This window comes from Camelina sativa, chromosome 12 (genome assembly GCF_030686135.1).
Source record: "Camelina sativa cultivar CO46 ecotype springtype chromosome 12, ASM3068613v1".
Taxonomy (NCBI): domain Eukaryota; kingdom Viridiplantae; phylum Streptophyta; class Magnoliopsida; order Brassicales; family Brassicaceae; genus Camelina; species Camelina sativa.
Genome location: NC_141891.1, coordinates 10096326 through 10108356, shown reverse-complemented (window position 1 = coordinate 10108356; position 12031 = coordinate 10096326). Strand labels below are relative to the sequence as shown.

Below are 12031 nucleotides of genomic sequence, written 5' to 3'. Positions count from 1 at the left end.
TCAGTTGAGTAAAGAGTTCTCTAGAAATGTTGTAAACTATGTCAAAAGAATCCTCAAGGGGTTTAATGGTCTGGATTCTTTCTCTTGGGGATGTCTTGTTCGGTTCTTGAGCCAGCATAGGAAGTTTAAAGAAACGGTTGCCGTGTACATCGAAATGCACAACTCGGAGTTTCTCCAAGTTCACATGCTATAACCTCAGTGTTAAGAGCTTGTGGTAAGATAGAGAACGTGACTGATGGCAACTTCATTCATGCTCAGGTGCTTAAAAACGGATTATGTGGGTGTGTTTATGTTCAGACAGGTCTGGTGGGTTTGTATTCAAGACTCGGTTACATTGAGATGGCAAAGAGGGCGTTTGATGATATTGCTGAGAAGAACACAGTTTCGTGGAACTCGCTTTTACAGGGGTATTTGGAAAGTGGGAATCTGGATGAAGCTCGTAGAGTCTTTGACAAGATTCCAGAGAAAGATGTTGTGCTATGGAATCTGATAATCTCGAGCTATGCCAAAAAAAGGTGACATGGGCAATGCATGCTCTTTGTTTCTGGCGATGCCTTTGAAAAGCCCAGCTTCTTGGAACATTTTGATTGGCGGGTATGTGAATTGCAAGGAAATGAAACTAGCAAGAACCTATTTCGATACAATGACTCAGAAGAATAGTGTTTCTTGGATTACACAAATTAAATCGGGTGAACGTGAGTACGTATGGCATAAGGGACGTCGACCGCACCATTCATTTAATGTCTTTTTTAAGAATCCCAAAAGTTCTTTCTTTCAACAGTGAAACTGAAAACAAACCTCGGACCAATCTCAGCCACACACACTACTCTTCTCGGGTAAAACAAGTTGTCATAGACAGTAAGCATGTGTACAATCAGTTACAATCAGCAAGCATGTGCAAGCATGATGATATAGAGACAAAGTAATGCATTTTTGTGTGCTTAACTAACCGTCAATGCTTGCTATAACACAGTCTTGTCAACCAAAGTACTCATGTGCGTGTGATCTTGTGGAAACTGGCTCCATGGTCTCATCTCCACTCATGCAAACACTAGAGAAGAGTCAGAAAACCAAGAGTTTGGATTGAAGATATGATTTGCCAAAAAGAAGCCTCAAGGAGATATTTCTAATCAACTGTAAGCCATGTGAACTTCTGATCCAACTGAAAACACTCAATAGAATCAGGTCAGGTGAGTCAATGTACGCAACATTTAAGCAACGATGCCTTATATCTATTACATGCATTGTGTTTCCATCATTTTTCTCTGTTGCATATAAACTAGTTTTTAATCTTGATGTGTATTGTTTTCCTTACGCATTGCATCATTTCTAACATGACCAAAATGTACTCTCACTCACCTCCATTCTCATGACTGTGATCAGCCTTTTCTTAACTTACTTCTACAACCCGCTTTAGCTTCACAATATCAGTGTGATCTTCATTCAGAACTCTAGGAACAGAAACACAAAAAGAAACATCTTCTCCTATGTTTTCGTTGCTCATGACCTCATCGTTCTCACCATACATGTTGTATAACATCATCAATATTAACCGAAACTCCCGGAAACAAATCATATCAGAAGAACCCAAACTGGGAATCAATAAGAGAACAGAACATGGAGCAGAACAGAGAAGCAAGCAAAACTGAGTTTGGCATTAATGACTTATTGATGACATTGTAATAGACGACCTCTCATGTGGGTCAGGAGAGTACATAATATAAAAAGGCTAGGGAGCTTAACCATTGAGCATTCATAGAGGGGCAGTGTTGCACCAGGTGAAGGAGACGGTGCTTCACCTTTTCGTAGCGGCGGACATTGCTTGAGGCAATTTTCTGGTTCGGTGAAAGGGAAGCAAACGGTAATATCTTCGATACAGCACAAAAACTCGAGTTGCCATGGCTCTCCCATAAAGTGTTGAAAGCATCTTTCTATTCCCTTTGGATGATCGGGATCTTCGCCTTGACCTACAAACATTAGGTCAAAAGTTTGATCATGTGGCAACAATGAATTGAATCTTATGGGATCTGAAGTAAAAAAAGGATTGAATCACTTCTTACAATTGTGGAGGCCGAAAAGAGAGACGATAATGAGAATGATAACCAAACTGTTACGACCCATCTTTATTTGATTTTCTCTACTGATGCTACTTTCTTCTATCAAATAAATGTTGTTGACGCTTGGAGTTGCAAATACATATATATATATACTAGGAGTTGTCCCATGCTACGCACAGGCTTATCTTCATATTTGTTCAATTGATATTTTTTTTAATTGTTAGATTTTCATCTGTTTAATTGAGAATAAAAACAAAGGATGTGTGAATTTTTTGAGTTTGCCTTAATTCTCTCACACATCTTCGACGCCGGTGAGGCTTCCGTCCGCCAGCGTCGGGAATTTCTGATCTTTATTTCCCTCTCTATCTCCTTGTACTATCCTAGATCAAAGTCTCAAACTTTTTTTCCCTTTTTATTTTCCCTTTTGAACCACTCCTCTTCCCTTCCAAAGAACCCAAATCGCAGTAAAGGTTCGTTCGCCATCTTCTTCAAAATGAGCACGAGTTTGGCGAATCCCACTCTATGCTCCATTGTCTCAACCTCTCTGTCGGCGACATCAGAGTCCAATGGTCCATACACCTTTAGATCCGGAATGCTTGTCGTCTCTGAAGAACCCTCTCCTCCTTTGCCACCTGAATCTTGCGAAACGGAGACGGCGCCGAGGGAATTCAATGACTTCGTCAGAGAAACGACTCTCCTCTGTTACTCGACTCCCGCCTCAAGTAGAACCGAACATGCTTCCAATAGAGAGACTGAAACTACTTTCTCTCTCTTCCGGCAGTCCCCGCGCTTCCACACCTCCCGGATCTCCCACAGTATCTTTCCGATCTGTGGGCTCGAACCCTAATCCTTTTCTCGGTCTGCAAGCATCCCAAGTGTTACTGCCCAATTCTCAAAAGCCCAGGTTATCTCTATCGGTCCTCTTGTTATCTGAAAAACATTGCCTATGGCCATTGTTAGCTCTCTTTGTTTGAAGACTGCATTGTAGACTACAGTTGCTAGAGTGTTTTGGATGTACCGAGTTGATGTTAGACCCCTGGTTATTGCTCAGTTAGTGTCATTGTTTGCTGGGTATCCTAACTGTTTTTGCTACCAATAACCCATAGGATCAAGCTTGCTTCAACACTTTCCTTGACAATCCGATTACATGCTTTGTGTGGATTTCTTTCTCTTTGGAAAATGGCGCCATATGAGAGAGAACCCACCTGTATTGTTCCTTTTTGTCATATTTTTCTGGCTTGTTCTTAGTTATCCCCCCCGTGTGGTTTGATGGTCAAGGCTTGCAGCTTCTTGGTCTTTTTCCCTAGAGTCCAATGTGCTCACTCGACGAAGCAAAGCAACCTGCTTTCAGTGCCACCTACAAGAACCGTACCCTGTCTGTGGTATCAACACCCCATCAGTAATTGTCTGCCTCTCATGTTTCAATACCAATCCGACTACCTGCTTTGTGTGGACTCCTTTATCTCATTGGCTATGGGCGCCATCTGAGAGAGAACCCACCTGCACCGTTACAGATTGAAATATCCTTCTGGCAATATATGGCTTTTGATCCCTCCATTTGGTCTGATTATTTTGCTTTGCAGGCTTTTGGTCTTTCGCCCGGTACGTTAATGACCTCATCCGACATAGCTACGCAATAAATCTTCAGCTTCATCACCACCACCGATCTGTTCACTACCGAATCTTTGTCAATGCTTTGCTTTTGCAATGGCACCTCACTCCGGGTGAGATCTTGGCCTATGATTCTCCTTTCAATGTCAAAGTGTCGTACAACCATGACAATCATGTCGTCCTTTGAGTCCCTCAAGGATGATCAATCAAGCAACCATGATCTCACATGCTTCAAACTACTTCTAAGTACTTGTTTCAAAGCTCTCATGGATCATTACTTGATGTCTCATTTGTATTTGTTTAAGGATTTGGGGAAAGCCCTTCTTTGTAACCTTTTAACTTTTGAGATTTTGATCCCTAACTCTTGTACTGGTTGAGTTTTAATTAATGAAACCATTTGTTTGTTCAAAAACAAAAAAAAAAAAGATTTTCATATGTTTGTATTTTGCTTACTTAATTGGATTTTTCTTTATTGATAAAAATGATATAAATTTTTGGAGAAAGAGTATGTATCTTAGTAATTAAACTACACCCTCATGTATAATGGATTTTATTAATCATGTTTTACTTTTTTGAGGAAATTTTTTTTTAAAAGCTTAGACTGATTCTCTTTTAGGACATGTTGTTTTGCGATGTAACCATTTTGCAATATATTCATGGCGAATTTTGTGATTACAAAATAGATGATTTATGTAATGTATTTGTAAACATTTTTTTTTTGACAAAGATGTATTTGTAAACATTGAAATGATATTTAACATTAAAATGGTCAATCAATATTTAAACAACTTCATGCTTGATGTAAGCTGTATGGACAAATGATCATCGTCTTTATATTTTCTGTTGGGTGAAGATGTAATTTGCCAACTAAAGATTATAGACTCATATAGTCATATTAGTACATGTCATTTTCAAACTACGATAATAACTTGTTTGGACGTTGTTTCCGTTGTGGCCTTATCGAAATAGCCGAGAGTTACCATCATTTTTGAGTTTTGAATTTATCCCATGAGTAATCTTTTATCAAAGATGATGAAGTTTAGAGATATAAAATAAATATTATATTCCTTAATGTTGCATATTTTTCATCTTCAGATTCAGATAATGAGTGATTTATTTCCCTTTTAACTGTTGATAACCCCTAACATCAGTAGCACATTTTTTGTCCTGTCAACACAAGGCGGAAAATGATACGAATCCTTCAAAACTTCAAAACCTATTTAGTGGCTTTAAACCAAAAATAAAATAAAATAAAGATCACCTTTTGGTGATTTTATTCACTTCGACATTGTTTAAGGCAAATCCTCATCATCTTTATTTTGTTATTACGTGAAGACGTAAGCGAAAGTTGAAATTGAAGTCCCATATCACAAGTTAACTGAAACCAATTACAAATCACCTTGGCTAACGTTGTTTCTTCTAATTTCTTCCTTCCGACATATATATAATAGAGATCTGATCATCTATTTTAAGCTTTAGGTCTCCCTATCTGTAGTAATCTTAACAAATATCCAAGTTAGAATAATATATAAAATAAAAGAATGTATAATTAAATTTTAAACTCAAAAAATCATTTTCTAACACAATTGTACCGTTGTGTGATATATATCTTAGGCTAAGTTGCATTGTTTTGAGTTTATGAATATGTCGTAGTGTACATGCACGTAGACTCATGGTGGCTCCATACCGTAATTAACCTTTAGAACTGGCTGAGATAAAACAGAAAATGTAATTACACCTTACTCACTATGTCAATAGAAAAAAGCTTAAAGGAGAAAATAAGAGTAACTTAATTTTTTATTTGATTGTTTGGTCATTCCGTAAAGGTTTTCTCCTCCACCTAACCGCCAGTCCAGACTACTACTTTACATGCTTGCATAAACTTTAGTTCCTTGTCTGAGATCTTAAATCCTCCATTTTCATATAAAAATGAATTGTGCAATGAGCAAATCATTAATGTGATCTAAAAGAAAAATGCTTCAGAGACAGTAGAACTTTCCTCGAAACATAAAAATAATTTGAGTACGAAATTGAATACAATCACATGAAATATACATATTAAGGAACCATCCAGTCAGCCATTATAGTAGCAGGATTTGGCCATTTAAAATTAATGGGACAATATAGAATTTTAGATGAAGAGAAATAAGAGATTGGAATATAAATTTATGACTAAACATTGAAACTGATATAAATGTAAGCTAATTTATTGGGATTTAAAGGCGATAATGGGATGTTACTAAAACAATATTTAGCTTTCCACGGTTTATTGAATTGACGATGAAGAACATCAAATCTTAAATAGTATTATTAACCATGCTCTAATTTTGAAATTGTCAAGAATACATATGGCACATTGTTAGTATTATATTCATTCATAGGCCCATATACGTTGGTCTTAAGTTTTAGAACAATAAAATGTTAACCAATTGATATTTAATAGAAAGTAGGATGTTAAAAACAAAACAATTATGCCCAACTTTCCGTGGGTTTACATGGGTTGCAATGATAATAACTGTTTCATCTTTTAGGGTTAAAAGTTTGGCATGGGCATCGACCGCAAGTTCTCTCCAAAGAGATATGTATACGTTGTCACCACTACAACAAACACCAGAAACATTGCACAGTTACAGACTTACAAAGAGTAGAACGAATCTGAAAAAAAAAAACAAAAAAACAAAACAAAACCAATACCAATACCTTTCTAAATTGCAAGTCAGTATTAAATTGAAAGTTGTCTTCGAATGATGGTTCTTATCTTTGTTTTCAAATGTTTGAGACGAGGAATATTTGGCCAACAACATCTGGTGAGTGGGTAAATGTAGATATAAATCATATACTGAAGAACAAAGTGGAAGCTAAGAGACCAGAAATACGAACAGAGCAAAATAGGTTGTTACCTGGAAGCTCCTCACCCTTGTCTACCATATCAAGCAAGTTTGAAAAAGTAGAGAACCTAAAATAATCAAAACCAATAGAGCATTGTCTTTTTTTAACAGTCTCCAAAGACGTTTTCTCCATGAAAACAATTCTCCACGTGTGGTTGGTGCGACGATAACGGTTGGAGGATGCAACAACATCGAAATCATTGATGCTGTACAACTGGCCTTTAACCAATTGATCTTGAAACTTAGGCACACGATTAGGAAGGACTGGAACTTGTATAGCACAATCCTGAAACAAAGGCGAAATGAATTTGTTAAAACGGAGGTAAATCAGGGGTCAAGAGGAACAATAATAGAGATAATATACATTTTCATCAGGAAAGAGACATTTTCATCAGGAACAATAAGTAAGACATTTTTTCTTCAAAAGTCTCGAACTTCCCAAATATGGATGACCCGAACAACAATCATATTGATACCAGTGTTGTATGTTTCGTTGGAGGTTGAATACAGGGTAGAGTATTGTGTGAGAGAGAGAAGGTGAGTGTCGTCAAAGGTTGTTATTTAAAAAAAAAACTTAATGCAATGGTTGAGGGAGAGTAATCAAGGATTGGAATGAAATGTTAATGACCATGAAAATGTGAATACAGGTGAATTCGACCTCGTTTGGTTCATATCCTCCTGATGGGTGTAAGGGCTGTAATTATATTTGTTGGGTCTGTAATTGGTCTTATTTTGTTAGGCCCAATATGAAAATGTTAAAACAATGACCTTTAAGAATAAGAGAGGACACATGTCAATTATATAATAAGCCAAATGTCATGTTCTAAGCAAAAGTTGAGAAAAACTTTCTCTTATTATATAAGATATATTGAAAATTCTTTAAGGACATAATCCATCATTAATTATCATTGATCCATTAATTAAAAATAAAGAATTATACAGTACCAGGCTATATGTATGAATCCCTTAAGATCATACAATTTGGGATACGCATCACACTATACATGGTAATGCTTTCTGTCTATGACAACTTGTTCGAAATCGAAAAATCATGTCTTCGAACGAAGCTTTTCAGAGCCGAGTCTCATCAGTCGTCGCCGTGACGGAGAAGACAGTAGTTTGCAGCGACCGTCGCCGATGAGAGGATTACAGACAGAAGAATCTGCAGACCCGATCGTGTACTTGCCTAGGAAAGTCTAGGAGACTGGCTCATTATTTGAATCATATTTACTAGTCTCTTGGACTTTCCATTCCGTCGTACTAGGTACGAAGAGATCCGCATTACCCGTATCAAAGAGTACCACTGTCCCAATACCAATAGTCGCATAATAAAGCGAACCCAATTGATTTAAGGTCAACTCGATTTTTCAATGTTTCTCATAGAGTTGAATTTAATCGACTGTTTTCAAGATATGGTTTTGTTTTTAAATTTGTCGTTTTTTCTCTTTCTCTCTTTGTCGACGAAAACGATTGTAAAACCGGAAGAGAATCCTCTCAAAAATTGATTGCAAGCAGATGAGAGCGATTCAATTTCTGGTAACTAATCATCTTCACGACGGCAGACCTCAACGGCTGTTCTTTAATTTTCTGAAATCAGTTTCTTTCAATATCCCTAGTCATAATTTTAAATTAATGTGAACGAAATTATCAGTATCAGTGACTGAAGACGATTGTAAGCATAGCTTGTTTGTTTCCATTTAGAAAAAGAGAACTCAATATGAGTGTGTCACTTGTTTTTTCTTCTTCATCTTCTTTCTGTTTCAGGGTGGGTGGATTAATTTGTTGAATTCTGTGGATTAATTTGCTAATGATGATCACATCTCAAACACTAAGATCAAGAACAAGCTAGGGATTGAGGTAAGACCGTGAAATTGATATAACATTACGTATATGATATTCACATAATTTATTCATCTATATTACAAGTATAGATGAATTGTCATAGGTGTTTTAATCTTTCGATTGTCAGACTCTTTGGATTGTCATAGGTGTTTTAATCTCAATTCTGATAAACACGAGCTAAGTAGCTATCAGAATTGAGATTTATGAAGATTTTTGAAGAGTTCAACAAAATCATTAAAAATGAATAAGTGAAAGATTATTAAAGATTGCTAGAGAGTTTTGTTGATTAGTTTTCTAAAATCTTGTAAAGTCCTCCAAACAATCCTGTATTTTTATTATACTTTCCATGACTTTATTTTGTAAAGAAAGTGTCTAAAATCATGAACCAATAACATAATAATTGAACTCATTAACAATCCTAGATTCTTTTGTTTTAATTGAATAACACAAAACTTTTAATGACTTTATAAAAGTCTGAATCCAATAACCCAGATTTGTTAAGATTTTAAATGACTTTTTACAAATCACAAACCAATAACACTAAACTTTAACAGAGTTTAACAAAATCTTGATCTAATAACAACAAATTCTACATAACATTTCAAATCTTTAAAACTCTATTCAAATCTTAAACCAATAACCCCCACTAAATGATTTAGTCATTTTATTTTTAGAAAGTCAACTACTAGTATTTTTGTTAGAATATTAGTCGTTTTAGAAAGTCAACTAGAGTAAAACCTCTATAAATTATGTTGGGACTGCAGAAATTTATTAATTTATAGAGGTTTTATTTTATCGATAATTTATAGAGAGATTATCCATATTTGGTAATTTTAAAAAAAAGTTTTTAAAACTAAGATTTAATTGTTATAAATAATATTTTTATAATCAATTACAAGAAAAATAACAATTCTCATGTTTTGAAGAGAAAACAAAAAGTTTTTGATATAGTATATAGTAAAAATATTAGAAATGAGGTCTAACAAAAATTAATGTTCATATATATACATATATTTTGATAATTTTAAATAATTTTTAATTTATACTATTGTTGGGACCATATGTTTACAAAGGATTTTCAAAAAAGATATTATTTTATTATATTATCGAATTATGTCCAAAATTACACTGGTCCCAACTTGGAATCGGAGAAATTTATTAATTTATAGAGAATATTAATTTACCGAGTATTAATTTATAGAAGTTCGACTGTACTAGTATTAAAATATTATTCTAACCACTTGGGATTTTGGACTATATCTAATATATTAAAGGAGAAGTCGAGAGGGCTCACAGCCAATCTCACAAAATTTGACCTCTCTTTCCCTTAATGAAAATTGCCCCTGAAAAATTTTCGGACAAGCTTTTGTTCTCTATTTAGGTTGCTGAAACGCACCACATTCATCCTCAGACTTAAGATTACTAATTTGCCATTAATGAGAATCTAATCTGGACGTTTTTACCCTTCAAAATAACTTAGAAAATTATAAAAAGTTTAAATTATTAAATATCTAATCTATATAATCGTCAAAACGTGATTTAATAAATTTTTAAACGCTAGAACCTAAAATAATGGGCTTTCAAAAAAACCCAACTAAAATATACCGACCTATTCGAAACCCTAAAATTATAGGTTGTAAACATATATATATATAGGTATAACCATAATCATTCTCCATAATCCGAAATCTTTAAAACAGAGAAAACCCTAATTTTCTCTCATGTTCTTCAAATTATATATGTATTATAGTTTTGATGATCCCTTAAGGCATCTGCAATAGGAGAACAGCTGTGAGTGTTCTTAGAGTTAAAAAATTATTAAGATAATGTAAAAATATGAGTTAAGATCTTTTGTTTAAGTAGTTGGTTATTGGGAGAACATGGTTAAGAATATTAAAGATATAAACTTTAAAAGATATAAACATATACAAAATATGAAAGATATAAATATGGTTTTTATGAAACAAAAAAAACATTAAAGATATAAACATATACAAAATAGCTAATCAAAAATGGTGTTGGAGGCTTGTCATAGCTAAACTCCTCAATGATTGAGATTATCCTTTTTGCTACCTAGCAATCAGCAACAACATTCTCTGTTTACACAACATATGAATGATAAACGAATTGTAAGATAATAAACGAAAAAGTAGAAGCAAAATACCTTGAGATGGGAACTCAGGTCTAAACATGGGCTCTTCTGGTATAACTGTATTGCGAACAATCTGTCAGTCACAACACGAGAAAGCACATAAATTATGTAATCAAATACAAAATGTAAGAAGATTGAGACCAATCAAAAAACCAATAACAAAGGCAGATGATAATTAAACTCAGTCTGATGAGAACAGACCTTTGTCATGTCATTGTCTTTCTTCAAATGATCTACAATCAATGGGCCAATAAGCGGTGCTTCAAGCATATGAACGAACAACTTGAACGAAAAGCCAGTCAAATGAGGGGCTGCAAATTACACAAGAAGCATATCAAATCCATAATAAACAAAATTAAGCTAAACCTTTGAAAAACCAAACCTTTGATCTCTTCAGCTTTATATTTGACAGTAGAAACATCAACCTCGCTTGCCCGTTTCATGACCTCATACTTACCCATCTTCTATATAGACGCTGGGGAAAATTAACAAAAAAAAAAACAACAACAAGTGAAAATCACATAAATAGTTGACAGGATGAATCCGTTGTTCTGAATTTTCTTCACATATCATAAGAAATTAAGAATCTATTATCCAGAAACAAAAACAAATTAAGTGGAGCAAGAACATCAAAGTGACGGTGACGAAACTTATGAAAATTTCCGAAAATTACAGACCTAAGAGAACCGGAGAATCCAATGTAATCAGAAACAAACGACAAGGCAGCATAAACCAAAAAGAATCATGAGCGAAAAAGGAACAAATGGTTAGGGATGATTCGGATTGCGAACCTGAAAGCCGAAAGAGGAATCTGAAAAACACGTTTGATCAGATTTGACGGAGGATTATTACTAAATGAAGAAAGCGGTGCAGCGGATGGATGAGCGGTGAAGTTGTTGGGAACTTGAATGACCGGAAAACACACCTTAATCGGAGAAGATGGTGACCACCAAGCTATCGTCGCAACCAGAGTGGAAGGAGAACATTTGCAAGAAATGAAAATTTTCTCCTTTGCAAAAATCATTTCCAATCACGTGTTGCCACGTCACACTAGAACTGGGCTTAAATTAGTTCTAGAATAAGATCAAACAATATGTTCTAAGACCATTTTTTCAATATTTTCGATTTTTAAAAGCCTAAGAACACACAATGTGTTGGCCCATTGCAGATGGCCTTATATGGTTCTTCGTATTCGTGTTCGTGTTTCAATGATTCATGTCCTCTTTCTGTAGTATTTGTTTGGAACGCAGGTTCGAGCATTACCAAAACTTTGAGTATGGTTTCATTATTACTTCTTATATTATATTGTATTTGGTTTCTTGATTTATTTAATGTTTTGTAAAAACGATTATACTAATTCTTATGTTTCAGGTGAGTTAGTACATGGTCGTGATCTTAGTTCTATGTTCTCGGACAAGAAATCTAGGTCTTTTATTTTTGAATACTTTAAACTTTAATCTTTATAGTTTGATGATGCTAAA

The 12031-nt window shown here is 34.7% G+C and overlaps 1 protein-coding gene and 1 long non-coding RNA gene across 2 annotated transcripts; one reads left to right on the top strand and one right to left on the bottom strand.

Moving 5' to 3' along the window:
• The first annotated feature begins 2228 nt into the window (after positions 1 to 2228).
• LOC147930351 (uncharacterized) lies at positions 2229 to 4052 on the top strand. Its single transcript, XR_015575546.1, has 2 exons — positions 2229 to 3456; positions 3641 to 4052. It is a non-coding gene; the product is annotated as an uncharacterized LOC147930351 (long non-coding RNA).
• Positions 4053 to 10282: 6230 nt separating this feature from the next.
• Positions 10283 to 11366, bottom strand: LOC147930350 (fatty acid amide hydrolase-like). Its single transcript, XM_087479041.1, has 5 exons — positions 11342 to 11366; positions 10933 to 11014; positions 10752 to 10861; positions 10563 to 10623; positions 10283 to 10471 (listed from the first exon to the last, which is right to left on the bottom strand). The coding sequence occupies exons 2-5, from the start codon at positions 11009 to 11011 to the stop codon at positions 10443 to 10445; spliced, it is 279 nt and encodes a 92-aa protein (XP_087335167.1). The 5' UTR covers positions 11012 to 11014; positions 11342 to 11366; the 3' UTR covers positions 10283 to 10442.
• Positions 11367 to 12031: the final 665 nt, after the last annotated feature.